Source organism: Aricia agestis, chromosome 8 (genome assembly GCF_905147365.1).
Source record: "Aricia agestis chromosome 8, ilAriAges1.1, whole genome shotgun sequence".
In the NCBI taxonomy this organism is placed as follows: domain Eukaryota; kingdom Metazoa; phylum Arthropoda; class Insecta; order Lepidoptera; family Lycaenidae; genus Aricia; species Aricia agestis.
In genome coordinates this window covers 10822709-10837819 of record NC_056413.1, presented here as the reverse complement: position 1 = coordinate 10837819, position 15111 = coordinate 10822709, and the positions used below count along the sequence as shown (strand labels likewise).

The following is a 15111-nucleotide window of genomic DNA, read 5'->3' as shown; positions in this document are numbered from 1 at the left end:
TTAATTATTCGAATAATATTCGAATTATTCGAAAAGTTTTGTAAAATATTCGAATTATTCGAATAGTAAATTTGTCGAATAATAACATTCCCTAGTTATGAGTACGAATGATTGGATGGATAGAAACAGAAATTAAGTTTTATTTCACAAAACTAACTGAGCTAATTTTTATGTCATTTGGTTCGGTCGTAGTTTCAAACTATTATTTGCCATGCTCATTTAATACTTCTGTATATAATAGCGATGTTGACTCTGAGCCTGGGTTAATAAAATGTATGTTAGAGTATTTGCGGAATAAAATAAGCGAACTTTTATCGGCTCCATAACAGGATAATAGGACCTATAACAACGCTTATAACTAGGTCACAGTAGTTTCGCCTCTAGCGTGCACAATGTAGATAATAAATAATCATATAAAATTGTGTTTTATTATACCGTGATATTGAGTAACAAATAATGTCTGACACCTCATAAAAATGGGAACATAATATCAAATAGACTTTGGTATTATAAGAACAATTCGTTTATCGCGCGGGAACCGTACTTTTTTTTTCGGGATAAAACATATCCTATGTCCATGCCCGGAACACAAAAGAGGTATCATACCAAACAGCAAAATCGATGCAGCGGTTTGGGCGTGAATAGGTAATAGACAGACACACTTTCACATTTATAATATTAGTATGGATAACTCACATTCCTGACTCAACAGAGTAAAAACTCATAAAGAATGTATGAAAATGTAAGTTGCGGGTTACATTACGTATTCCAAGAAGTTTGTTAGCTTTAACGTGACCCAGGGGCATGCAGGCGTGGACAACCATTTCATTCATTCATAACCTTACATTTTAAAGTTCACTGACACATTCTGACACGACTAAAACACCACAATGCAGTAACTGGGATTTAAATTAGTTACTTATGAATAATTGTCAGCTAAAGCAATATATAGCTGATGCTATATTGCTTTACTAATGTCAACTATAAGATTTAGGGCCTGTTTCACCACTTCCTGATAAGTGCCGAATAGGCTTTCCACCACTTAACTTGACAGATGAAGGATGGAGAATCTGTCAAAAAAGCTGTGAAAGGCCTATCCGGCACTTTATCAGAAAGTGGTGAAGCCCTTAGTGTTTTGCTAACTGTAAAATCATCTACGTAACAAAATCCACTTAAACACTATTAAATTATTTTCCCAACTGAAATAAACGTGAAACAACAACACGGCGGAATTAAAAATGACTTGAAATAAATCACGGGGTAAGATAATTAAAATGGCGTCGTGCCAATGGCATGCATAAAGCCCTGTCCGGCGCACCGCAGTACACGCGGTACACGACATAATAACTTATGGCGCTAATTTAGCGATAATGGTTGAGGAGCTCTGGAAATTGTCATTGAAATCATGTTTTAGTTAAAAATTATATAAAGCTGAAGAGTTGCTGAAGACAAAGATCCTTTCATCAAGTCACGCTACCAATAGTTCGAAGCGGAAAATCAGTGGAAAACGTGAAAAAAGGTGAAAGTTATTCATCTTTGTTTTTATAATATTACTAGCTGTCCCGGCAAACGTTGCTTTGCCATAATATAAAGTATTTCGATCATATAACATATTATTTTATTGAAGTGACTAAATAAGTATGTCACCATGGCAACGTCCATCGCTATCCCGCCATTCAAACAATGGTCACCGTCAGTCTCGAGTTGTAATAATTTACTTTGTGATTTTGTGACACGAGAATCTATATATATAAAAGAAAGTCGTGTTAGTTACACCACTTATAACTCAAGAACGGCAGAACAGATTTGGCTGAAAATTGGTAGGGAGGTAGCTTAGAGCCAGGAGACGGACATAGGATACTTTTTATCCCGTTCGACAGCGTTCCTGTGTGACTTGACATGAAACGTCAGTCACTATAAAACGTGGTATAACAAAAAAGAATCAGACTTGGAATAACAAAACGAAAATGACAGCTATGTAATGACGTATGGATGACAATTTGATATTTGTAAGAAATCAATATTAAAACTATTTCTATTAAATAAATAATTAACAAGTGGATTGAAGTGAAGTGAAGTTTAATTAATAATGCCGCGACCAAGACGATCGAATCTTTCCCGACAAAGCCGTAATGCAAGAAGAATACAAAATACTGCAAATGAAAGGACTGAAGAAGAACAAGAAATTGCACGTGAACAGCGCCGCAATAGTATGGCTCGACTTCGTGCTTCTCAATCACGAGAGCAAAGTGAAGCAGCCCGTGAAACAGCTCGGTTGGCAATGCAGAATCGTCGAGCGAACAACAGAAGTCAACAAATAGATAATTTGGGAATTGGGAAGGGAATAGTTGAGGGTAGGGAAGGGAATAGGGTAGGGGTAAGGGGATTGGGCCTCCGGTAAACTCACTCACTCGGCGAAACACAGCGCAAGCGCTGTTTCACGCCGGTTTTCTGTGAGTTTACTATGATGATAACTATGATTTTCACCTAAACCATTTAATCTATTTTGATGAAATTTGGCATGGAGCTATACTCATTTTAATCATGGTTAAATCGTCAAGACAGGACAACGTCTGTCGGGTCAGCTAGTTTTATATATAAGAATGTTGACGCGGACGGAGTCTCGGATAGCAGCCAGTTAAAAATAAAGATATCAATATAGGTCTAAGTTTATAATATTCGACTTTCGGAATTGAAAATAGAAATAGCAGTTTTTATTTTCAATTCACTGTTTCCATTACTTATATTATGATAGCCTTGTATTACAAGAGCAATGAAAGTTTACAATTTCGATATGAATGTCTAGAGTCTTCCAACAAAATATATAACGAATGAAAAACAGGGTACTTAGACACGTTATATTCGACAATTTCAACAGCAAAAAATTAGAAATCAATAGGATTTGTTATATCGTAAGCGTTATTTCATTTGGAAACGCATTATGTTAAATTCCTTACATTTTTTTTCTGTTGTAATTTTGATATCTATATTGATTCACCGTAAAAATTGTTGAATGCTACGTGTCCAAGCACCCTGAAACCTTAAGACTCAAGGCCAATCGATAATGGCTGCGTAGTTTAATTAAAGATCACAACAACAATGACCAAACGAAACAAGCTATAAAAGAAGCAATAAAACGTTACTCGCCTGTAAACGTGGAAACGTGACGTGAGACGACGCCGCACGCATACTGAATACTGCGAAATCCATACTAATATTATAAATGGGAAATTGTGTCTGACTGTCTGTCTGTCTGTCCGTTTGTTTGTCTGTTATATCTGCAAACCACTGAACCGATTTTGCTGAAATTTGGTATGGAGATTGAAGATACTTTGAGTCCCGGGAAAGGACACAGGATACTTTTAATCTCGGAAAAATGTACGGTTCTCGCGCGATAAACGAAATTTGTTACAACGGAGTCGGGGCGTCATCTAGTCTATAAAAAAACATAGAATGATTTAGTGGGTCTTTGAAGGATGGTTTAAATAAACCAAGTGAGGGCAGGCAGAGAATGGCGTTCCAAAGCACATACAGAAAGATTGACAGACGGATATAAGAGTACACAATGGAAATGTCCTACAGTTAGCAGCTGTTAGTTGGTCGCGAGAGAATCGTACATTTTCCAGACAGAAAATTCTCCTTTCACGGGAATCAAAATATTTGCATTCCTACACCTGCTTTACTATCGTATTATCTGATAGTTAAGCTGGTGGAGTGTGAAGAGATAACCAATAGACAGACTGACGGACAGATGAATAGAACGGTAAATAGACAAGCGGAGAGACAGACACATTTTCGCTTATAATATTAGTTTCTAGTACAGCTACTTACTCAACCTGCGACCCGCCGGGAGTTTACGAGTGAAGTTGAACCATTTTGAAATTCACCACTACCAGTAAAATATTATGCAAAGTCGTCGTGAAAGTCGTGATTTTTTTTTTCCAATTACTTATAATTGGAAAAAAATTCACACGCAACTACTTCAAAATTAGCGATCTACTTTAAATAGATCGCTAATTTTAAAGTAGACTTTACGTTATTTTTTGTACCCTAAAAATGTTGATTACGGCCCACCATAATAACAGCAAGACCAAAACGTGTTTGGGGCCGATAAAGATAAGTTGAGTACCACTGCTATAGTACATAGTTCGTATTAAATTAGTCAGAGTAGTTTTCTATCCAATGTTACAAGTATCGTTGAATACAGAAATAGATTGTGTTAACTAGCTGAACGAGCGAAAACCTCGCTCGAGTACGTACGTGCTGGAGGGCCGGTATCGAGCGCTCCTCAGACTTAATACACCCCCTTATACTAATTAAGAGAACCGGATGTTAGAGTTTTATAGTCAACTGACCGTCTATCGCAGACAAGATTTAGAAGCTGCTTTGACTTTGACTCAAGCAAGAGGTATCTTATTTCTTACATTTAAGTAGCTACTAAATTGCCTGACAGGCAGATAACGAACGATGCTATTTAGTTAATGTCAAGTCTATGTTAATCGTGGTTCGATATCACCATTAGCCTATTGCCATCCAGTGCTGAACGTAGGCCTCCCCCAATGAGCGCCAACCATCCCGATCTTGGGCAGCCCTCATCCATCCGCTGCCAGCCACTTTCTTCAAATTGTCGGTCCACCGTGCTGCTGGACGTCCTACACTACGTTTGCCTTTGGTTCGATATAAACCGACCAAATTATCTAGGTCCCTCATCTATATTAATTTTCTCTGATAGTACTTTTCACGTATTGCTTTTTAGTTTTTATTTAAAAAAAGTAAAGAAAATCGGACCACAAACGGCCGAGCAATCATTGAACATACAAAAAAATGACAAACGTAATAAACTTTTGGAAGTCGGTTGAAAATTAAATTTAATTAAATAATTTTAACGTACATTAGTTCTTCCAAAATTGCCACCACTGCGTCTCCTCGCAGTGGTAACCAAGCGAGGAAAGCGCCTTTGATATGATCTAAATTCTAGTCCTCGAGAAACATGTCCCTCTGTCAACTCTGTCATGGAACCCGCAACAAATTTAATCAGTAGAAAGTATTCCGATCTTCACATATTACTTACTATAATTATTACTCTCATGTTACAGAACATTAAGCATATTACTTACATTGAGTAACAAATACTAGAAAGATAAGAAACCTACACGACAAAAAAAGGAAAATCTATACACGAGTAAGTTCTAATATCTAATATCTATGGACGCTTCATACCACGTCAGTCTGGCCCCGTGCTAAGTACCTAAAGGACTTGTGTTACAGGTACCAGACAACGGAAATATATTTAATACACACGTATAGTTTACTATATATATATTTAAGATTTTTATTATATCATATACATATTTAACATACATCCAGACCCGGGGACATTGAAAACTATTTGTTCCGTCGGCGGGATTCGAACCCGCGACCCCCGGGCTTGAGCTACTGACGCGCTCACCACTGAGCCACAGAGGTCGACAAATGAATTTTCCATTTTGTTAGTCTCGCTAAAATCGAGAACTGCTGAACCGATTTGCCAAATTTTAGTCTTGGAATATTCGTGGAAGCCCAGAAAAGGTTTAGACGGTGAAAAAATTTTGAAGTCAAGTGATACTAAGTTCACTCGCTAATCTTCTAAATAGCGCTACTGAAAAGATCAATTATTATTGTTATAACTCGGAAGTTAACTATTAAACAAAATATTGTAGCAAAAGTTATTTCAAAAGAGAAATACAAGCAATAAGCATACTCAAAACAAGTAGATTGATTCAATTTAATTAAAGTTTAATCGCGAATTAATATTGAGACTGACGCGTGAAGCGAAACCTAATAATTGGAATAACGATTTCGAAAAACGTAGTTTAATCATTTTTCCAACAATGCTTAAAACGAGCTTCAAAACTATATTCGTATTAAAAATCTCATTTTTTATTTTTAAAGGTAAATATAATTAAAAAAAAATAAGTTTTTAAATTGTTTAAAAGACTTCTTCGCGTTGTGCAGTATGGATAACCATGTTTGCGATCGTGATTGTTAAGATAGCATAAATCTATCGAATGCGTCTGGTGCATCGTCGATCATGGGCAAACATAGACGAAACTTTCGTATTCGCTTGTCCATCATGTTCCGACGTGGACAGGCAGCATATTGGTGGAGGTTTCTGTAGACTGCTGTTCACTTTAGTTAGATGTACAGAATATAAGTAATATTTTTATCTCAGTCACTTCTTCTTAAATCTAAAATCTGTTTATAAAATTTTGTTATAAATCCTTTTTTCCGAAATCCAATTATTTTTATACGTAAAAAGTGTGTTTATAATAAGGTTTTGCGTAAACTAAGTCTATTAGTATTTGTCTAGTCCCGTAGCCCTAGACGTTAGGTTAGGTTAGAGGGCAAAAGGGCAAAGCGGTCGTCTAGCCCTTAAAGTAATGTAGCGATTGCTACGTATTTAACTTTCTTCTATTTATTTAATTGCTATACTTTTTACGTGTACTGTACAATAATTTGTAAACAAGCGGTTCTAAAAAATATCATTACACTTTTCTAGCTTTTACTTATCTTAATTAATATAATAATGTTATGTGCCTAACTATTTATAACCTTAAAGTTACTTTTTGTTTTCAATATTGTCATGAAAGTACACAACCAATTTAATCTAAATTCTAAACACAAATAAAAGTAACAATAAAATGCTAAAGATTTTTTATTGTATGTAACTGTAATGGCGCCTCTTCACAATCAGCGATCATAGGCGATTACGCGCGAGCACGATTGTGTAGAGGGGCTACTCGCCTGTAGTCGGCCATGATCGTCCATAGTCGCCGTCGTGATCACCGCGATCGGTGACTTGTCGGTTTTTTGGACACGCATCAAAGGGAATCGCGTGTAGTCGGCAGCCCGTGCCCACACGATCGCCGATCATTCATTCGCCGCAGGATAGCGGAGCCGTGCGTACGTCCGTCGCGTCGTCTTTTCTTTATAAAAATATTTATTATTAATATATAACAATATTTCTATTGTCTGAAAAAAATATTTAAATACCTAGATACCTATAACTGGACAATAGGATCACCTATTAAATTGTTTAGGTAGGGGAGACTGGGTATGTATACTATGAACTACTGTACAGTAGAAGTGTTTCTTATGAAAGCTTTGGCCGTAAATGTAAATCAAAATTAATTTCCTAGGTAAAAAACAGTTTGGTGGTAATTAGTTGTTTCAATCGTGCCCAGTCTACCCTATAGGTATTTACAATTTATTGCTATGAATGCTCAAACACCACCATCTTCTCTTCTTCCATTTTCTTTTCACAACTATTCGTTGAACTATATTACTAAAATGATTATAAATTGAAATTAAACTAATTGTAGCTGCAGCTATGACCTCCACGTCCATCTTGATGGCTTGCCGCTCAATGAATGAACGCGGACGATCGTGTGGATGCTTGCACGATGATCGTGGCGATCACAGGCGATCAACGAGTGCCGATCATCGCCGATTGTGAAGAGGCGCCATAAAATAAGAACATTTAAAATGACAAGACTAATTTAAGCACACATTCAGAGTTATTTTCTTCATATAATTCTTGCATAGATTGGATTTATCTTCAATTCTAAACAGAATTTAACTATTTTAATTACTATTTAGATTCTTCCAGTGCGTTGAAAATCAGCGGTCAGTGTGAGGAAGAATGTTCTAACGTGTACGACCCCGTGTGCGGGCTGCTGGTCACCCCGAGGAAGGAAGTAGTCAAGAAGTTCCATAACAAGTGCCAACTTAGGAAGATACAATGTGTTATTAGTTCTAGTAGTGAGTTTCCTTTGTCAGGTTATTTTTTAACAGAATCCATGTTTTCTTAATATTTTAAATGCGAAAATGTGTCTGTCTGTCTGTCTTTCCGTCTATCTGTCTGTCTGTATCCTCTTCACACCTAAACGACTGAACCGATTTTGCTGAAATTTTGCATGGAGATACTTTGAGTCCCGGAAAAGGACGTAGGATACTTTTTGCCCCGGAAAAGTGTACGGTTCCCGCGCGATAACCGAATTTTGGCGCAATGGAGTTGCTAAACTAGATGACTAGTTTATAATATACTTCTCCATAGTAATAAGCTTGTAATAAGGTACTTACTACCAAAAAAGTTGATTCAATGGCGGACCTACGTAATTTTTTCTGTTTGTGTCAAACACAGCCGACAAATCACGCCTAGCTTTGAAATGACATAATATAGCATAATATGGTAAGATTGAAACTAAAATTAAATGCGTAATGACAAAGTTAGAATAGACGCATCTTTGTAACCATACTTGATTGAATACTATAATTATTGTGATTATGTTACGTGAGTCTAATGATAATAATAATAATGAATCATCCATTTTCTTCATTCACATCTCATCTCATCACGTATTGCGTAATAATATTGACCGTCTAGGGTTATTATTGAACGCGCCCGCCTTTCAATCTTATTGTCAAATAAATTTTTCAATGATATTGCACAATAAAATTGATCGTCTAGGGATCCACTTAGTTGCAAACATTATTTCTTTCAATACAATATCTACTGTATCTTCTCATTCAGGCTTATTAATTTGTAGCTACAGAATACCATCTTAGCGAGGTAGACGGAACAGAATGTGGTATCCACCGCAGCCGGCGCGTCCACGACTTCAGCATCACGGGCGCCCACCAGGCCTGCAACCACACCTGCCCCACCTACTGCCTCGACACGTACAAGTAGGGCTGCTGCTTTTACACAAAAGAGGAATCCCTTTTTTATAAAAGTAGAGGGCAAACGAATAAATGCACCTGATGGAAAGCAGCTACCGTCGCACACGCGCAACATTAGAAGAGTTGCAAGTGCGTTGATGGCCTTTTAAGAGGGAATATATTATTATCTCTTCTTGAAGCTTTGCAGCCTGCCTAGCATATTTCAACGACATATCTCACTCTCGAGATAATTAAAAACTACTCGTACAACTACATAATGTCAAAATCTCGACATTATCACGACAAAATTCTATAAAAATGTGTTATTTCGATGATAGTATCTACGCGAGAAAAAATGTTTGTAATGCTAGGGTCAATAGAGATGAAGAGACAAACCATCAAATATCGAGAAAACATGTAGAGTGAGATATCTCGTTGGCGTATGCTAGGCAGACATGTCGTAATGATTCAGATATACTAGAATTTGTTTTTAAAAAACAATACTATGTTGATTAATTTGATTTTATTTTATAAGTACTGTATAAGAACCCTGCCAAAATTGCCTTCGTTTGCAAAAGAACGACTGTCATAAAGATCCATACCTTATTCGAACCCATCGCGCATAACTCTTATAACCCCTCCGCCGTCCATAAAAAAAGCCAAGGGGATAAACTATCAATTGCCAACTCTACAGGCCCGTGTGCGCGCAGGTGTGGAAGACGGACAGCAGCCAGCTGTACCAGAACCAGTACACGTACAAGCCCATGATCAACCACTGCCACGCCGACCTGTTCTCCTGCGTGCTCAGAGTCAGTGAGTATTGGTCTAGTCATCGAAAAAAATAGTGCAGAATATATTTAACCGCTCTAATGTGGCTCCAGTTTCCAGTCCAAGATACAACTTTTACGACCCACTCGAAAGTACGAAAGTTCCACGAAATGCAAACCTACTTTTTGTAGAACCATATTTTTTACTCAGTTACTCTTCTATAGTATTATAATCATTCATCATTCATCATTCATATCATCCATTATTCATTCATTGCTTATATAAAGTTAACTGTTAAGTATGGGTGGCTATAGCGCTATGTTTACTTCTTACTCATAACGCAACATAGAAATGCAATGGCACATTAAATTGGCATAATTTTAATTTAGACTTCAACAAAGTATAGACCATTATTAAAAATATATTATTTGTTTCTTTTTAGATGTAACTCTACAGCCGTTCCTAAACAAATGTTACTCCAACATGCAACCTGTGCACTACATACTATCTGTCGCCACCCTAAGGACCATGCAATTCTTCAACAAAACAATGCCAAGGAGGCCCAGGCCGCAAACACGAAGGAGTTCACTCAACTGGATCGAAAAGAAGGACTTGAAAGATTTACTTAAAATGGCAGTGTGAGTCAGACTAAAATATGCTCCGATCCATTTCTCTGATAGCAATGTTACATTCGTCTCCCAGACTAAGACAATGTTGGTAACAAAAAATATTATTTATTGTGATTAAAAAGGTATTATTTCCCATAATATAGGCACTATCTATATGCCGACAACCAAAGCTTAAACCAAAAACAGAGTTACAAAACTTTGCTTAGAAATTTTTGAACTGAACAACTGATTTTGAATTGAACAACTACCAGAACATTTTTTTCATGGAGCATCTCGGCGTTATCAAGAATAACCGCAATTTTATTGATTACTGTTCAAATGATTACAAAAAAGTGTTCAAGTATTTGGAGTTGCGACATGGGTATTTGTGCGAAATCACCTACCACGACTGTGGAGGGCCCTCGAGCCTACCTATCTGTAAGGGCCCTTGCCGGGAAAGGTGCGAATCCCTGTAAGTGGCCCTCTCCCTTGTATACGATTGAGATATAAATACTCTAAAATGTTTTATGCAATTATTCATACATTTTACGGCGTTCGAGGAGCTCGTAAAAAGAACATTTCTGTTATGATCAGCAACTTTAACTTTGTAGGAACTAGTTATTTCATTGTAATATTTCTGGTTTGTGATGTGGCATGGCTTTTTGTTATTTAGTAACCAGACGGTAAACGAAAAGTTTGTTTCGACGTTTGACAACACGTCAGATTTTGGTCGCATTGTTTACTTTATGTGAACCCTCCGCTCTACGTAATTTACCTTTGCGTAATTCCCTTTACTTGGAAGCAAAATGAAGTTGAAAATTCCAGAACAACGCTTATGCCATTATTCGATAGGCTTTAAATCTGAAAATAGTTGAGATAAGCACAGTAAGATCGCACGGTCGCTCATCGCTAAATTATGTGTCACGCTCTGGTTATTTTTTACGAAATTTGTCTCTACATTTCCGTATTTCATTTAAATAAAAAATAGTGTAAGTAATAATATACGTATTTTTGGGTAAGTGATAAGATTCCGCTGACCGGTGAGTCCTTATCAGTTAAACGTGAAATGAAAAAAAATGATTAGCAACTTACTTTTTCAGAATGTCCTACTTGATGACTACCACCGGTTTAAATGTAGATATCATTAGCACAGACTAGTAATTAACAGTTGTTATTAACTAATTATAATATACATACTTTATTCATAAATTAACGCACTGTTAAAGCGCTATCCTTACGCCCGCGCCATAGGAAATTCTTCAACATTAAAATTGTACCGTTTAAGCACATAAAGATATGGAATATCCGTACCCAAAAACCATTCGTGCGCATCCTAAAATCGGGTTCTATAAGCCATTGTAATAATGCAATCGGTGAAGAATAAGAATATAGTCTATTCAATATTTGAGGATCACGATACTGGGGGATATTGTGGGGTTCCGTCGAGAGAAAGATAATGCGCACTCATTGAGAACGCCTCCAAGGAGCTCTTACTCCTGTTTCGAGTTTGAATCGAGTTTAATACGAAATTACTTTACTGTACAAGTTTAAGTAAAATTTGTCGATCTTTAAGCAGAATTTTTCTGCACATTTTGTCTAATTCTGTTGTAAATATCAATGATAATGAGTGCCGTCTTTTTATTTTTCGATCGAAAGTAACATTGAAATACAGACTTGTACCTATTCGTAAAACCAACAGTACCTACTCTTCCTATAACTTCTCTTTAAAAAATATAAATATAGATGCAGTAGGTCACAATGTTTTAAATTGTGTATCTTATAAAAATCTAATAAAGTATAAAACGTATCAAAAGAAATGTATCCAACGATTAGAACTCACTCAATTGAAGAACTCGAAATTACAGAGAGAAACTCGACATAGGGTCAAAATACGATCCACGAAGCAAGGGCGACGTATACTATTTCTTACAATTTATTTCTGCAGTAACATCTAATATTCACTGATCTGAATATTTCGTGTAATTTCGCTTCAAACGAGATCATAATTATTATGATCATCGTATTTCGTCCCAGGAATGCTTTGATTGTACTTAAGACCTTGGGCTTTCTTGGTCAGTAAAAAGTTGCCCCTTATATTCTGGAACAAAATAAATAGCAAGTCAATTGTATTTGTGATAAAATAGATTCTACGAATAATAAAAACTATTTATTATTCGTAGGATATATTATAACGGCCATTCTCAGGAGAGCAAAATTTAAGTGTCCCGGGCTTGTATACTCTGTAATATTATCTTATTCAAGTATGCAATATTTTTAAACGGTAGATAGCATCCGTAACTAGCTACAAACTTAAACACAGGCTTCTAATTTAAGTAATTCAGACTAAATTAATTTAAGTCGTGTTCAAAAATCATGTTTTTCTCATTACCGTGACGTGACGTGACGTGACGCCAACTTGATCTCGAAACTTGCTTGTAATTTTTATAACATGCATATTAACCATGATCTATTCATCGTTTTAAATGCTCATAAACATTGGTTACCGCATTGGAAAATATCGACTCAATAGGCCTAGCCTATAAATAGTTATCATGAAATAATCGCTTGTCCTATCAAAAGTTCTCATTACCATGACGCATGCTGTTTTCGGGTGCCCACTCAAAAATAACAGTATTTGGCACATTACAAGTGCACGGGTCACTTCTCCTTAGCGTGTTCCACGGCCCATCAGCGGTCCCACGTCGTTAATGTTAGTGTGCCGCCGATGAAGCACGAGAGTATCTACTTACCGTAGCATTGGTAACGAACTTTTCTAATTACCGTAATCTTATGTTGCTACTTGATTTTTAAAAAAGATTGTATGTTGATCATGTCAATCAAGAAAGTAATTTGGCCTACGTACTTTGCCCTAAGCAAGTTTTTGCAAACTGTGTTGGTTTTTAAAATTTTTCAAGAAAATCTAACTTTTTCTAATTACCGTATACTAATTACCATATGTTCCTAATTACCGTTGTATGAAAAACTGATACGTACTTTTTAATCAATTGAAGTTTTCTCGCGGTTTTCATAGATTATTATTATCATGAATGAGTCTTTAATAATACTAGCTTTTGCCCGCGCTTTGCCCGCGTTAAAAAGTATTATTATATACAATCTTTCATCCCCTATTTTATCCCCTTAGAGATAGAATTTATCAAAACCCTTTCTTAGAGGATGCATACGTCATAGTAGCTTTATGCATGGAAAGTATTAGCCCGATCGGTTTAAAATTATGTTGTAAAGTGGTCTAGGGCTCTCTCTAGCGAGTATAAATTAAGATGTGGAGTTCAACAAGGTGGATTAACATCTCCCCGTCTGTTCAACCTTTACGTAAATAAGCTGATCGAGGGGCTGAGCAGCACTAATGTCGGTTGTTCCATTGGCGGAGTAATGCTGAACAACATTCGTTATGCTGATGACATGGTGTTGCTCAGTCCCTCGATCAGTGGCCTCAGAAAACTGCTAGGCAAGTGTCAAGCGTATTAGGAATCAGGTATAACTCTAAGAAAAGTGAACTTCTTGTTTTTCAACCCCGTGAACACAAAGTTAGCACAATACCACCCGTGTCTAAATGAAGTTCCACTTGCTAGAGTCAATAAATTCAAATACCTGGGTCATTGGGTAACTGACACGTTTGCTGACGAAGTAGACATTGAGAGGGAGCGAAGGGCGTTGGCCGTACGTGGGAACATGTTAGCTCGTAGATTTGCAAGATGCTCTACAGAGGTGAAAGTGACTTTATTTAAATCTTACTGTCAGTCCTTTTACACATGCAATCTATGGGCGAGCTACACCCAGCGTGCGATAAATGCTCTTCGTGTTCAGTACAATAATATCTTTAGAATGCTGTTAGTACTACCGAGGTACTGTAGTGCCTCAGGTATGTTTGCCGAAATGCGCACTGATGGCTGTAACGCCATACTAAGGAAACGAATGGCGTCATTGATGCAGCGTGTCAGAAGTAGTCATAACAGCATTCTAAGGGTATTAACTGACAGTTTTGATGGTTTGATAAGGCATTGGATAGAGGTGCGTGTTAGATAGAGATTAGGTTTCATTAATAGTTTCGATGCCTTACCATTCATAATAAATAATTTTGAGCTATTCTGTCCAAAGAGATTTAGAATATAATTATTTTTAGGTTCATCGTACCTGGATCTTAATAAATATCTACCGATTAAAACAATGTTTGATGTTATTTTCTCATTTTTCAGATTTTATTTGAAAGTGTCTATTTTTTACTATTGGCAGTTATGGTTGTATAGGACATCGTTAATTCTACCCCTTTTGTGACAATTATACATGTGCAACTTATTAATCAGTGTTTTTCTATGATGTTTTAGATAGAATTATAATGCTTTCTAGTTACCGTTACATAAAATTTTTACATTTGTCTAATTACCGTTCCCATAAAAATTGTAAGTCTTATTATCTAAAAAACTATAATTAACTGTACCACGCCAAATTTATTATTGTATTCGTATCTTTAATTACTTTCATATTTTAATGAGTTTAAGTCAAATTAGCGAAGAAAAAAAATGGTAACGGTAATTAGGCAAATAATGCCAAACCAGAGAATGGCCGATAATAGCTAAAGATCAGCAAAGGCGGATGCAAAGAAACATTTAATTTCGTCATTGTCATATTATTTCCTCGTCTGCCAGGACCTATATCACTGTCGTTTTACTTATTTCCGCGTGGTATAAAATGTATTATTTTGAGGTCTCAAACGTACCTTACCTCTTGTCAAAAATATTTGCTTATAATTTTTGTGGCTACAAAACAACGTCCATTTCTGACCCATATCATCAGAAATGATATTGGACAGTAAGTAGCAAGAATGCTCGCAACGGAGTTTACGACTTGGATTATAAGGGCCTCCGACTTATATTTCCAATTAGCAAATCCTTAGTGATTGTCTAGATTATTTTCGGAAGTTTTATAATCCATTAAGGTAGACTGGAACTCTGGAACGAACTGTCACCAGCAGTATTTCCGGACCTATACGACCTGCAAACCTTCAAGAAGAGAGCGT

The 15111-nt window shown here is 36.5% G+C and overlaps 1 protein-coding gene across 1 annotated transcript; it reads left to right on the top strand.

Moving 5' to 3' along the window:
• The first annotated feature begins 5771 nt into the window (after positions 1-5771).
• LOC121729276 lies at positions 5772-10235 on the top strand. Its single transcript, XM_042117740.1, has 5 exons — positions 5772-5931; positions 7639-7800; positions 8589-8727; positions 9395-9513; positions 9911-10235. Exons 1-5 carry the CDS (start codon positions 5871-5873, stop codon positions 10108-10110), a joined length of 681 nt encoding a protein of 226 aa, XP_041973674.1. The 5' UTR covers positions 5772-5870; the 3' UTR covers positions 10111-10235.
• The last annotated feature ends 4876 nt before the right edge of the window (positions 10236-15111 follow it).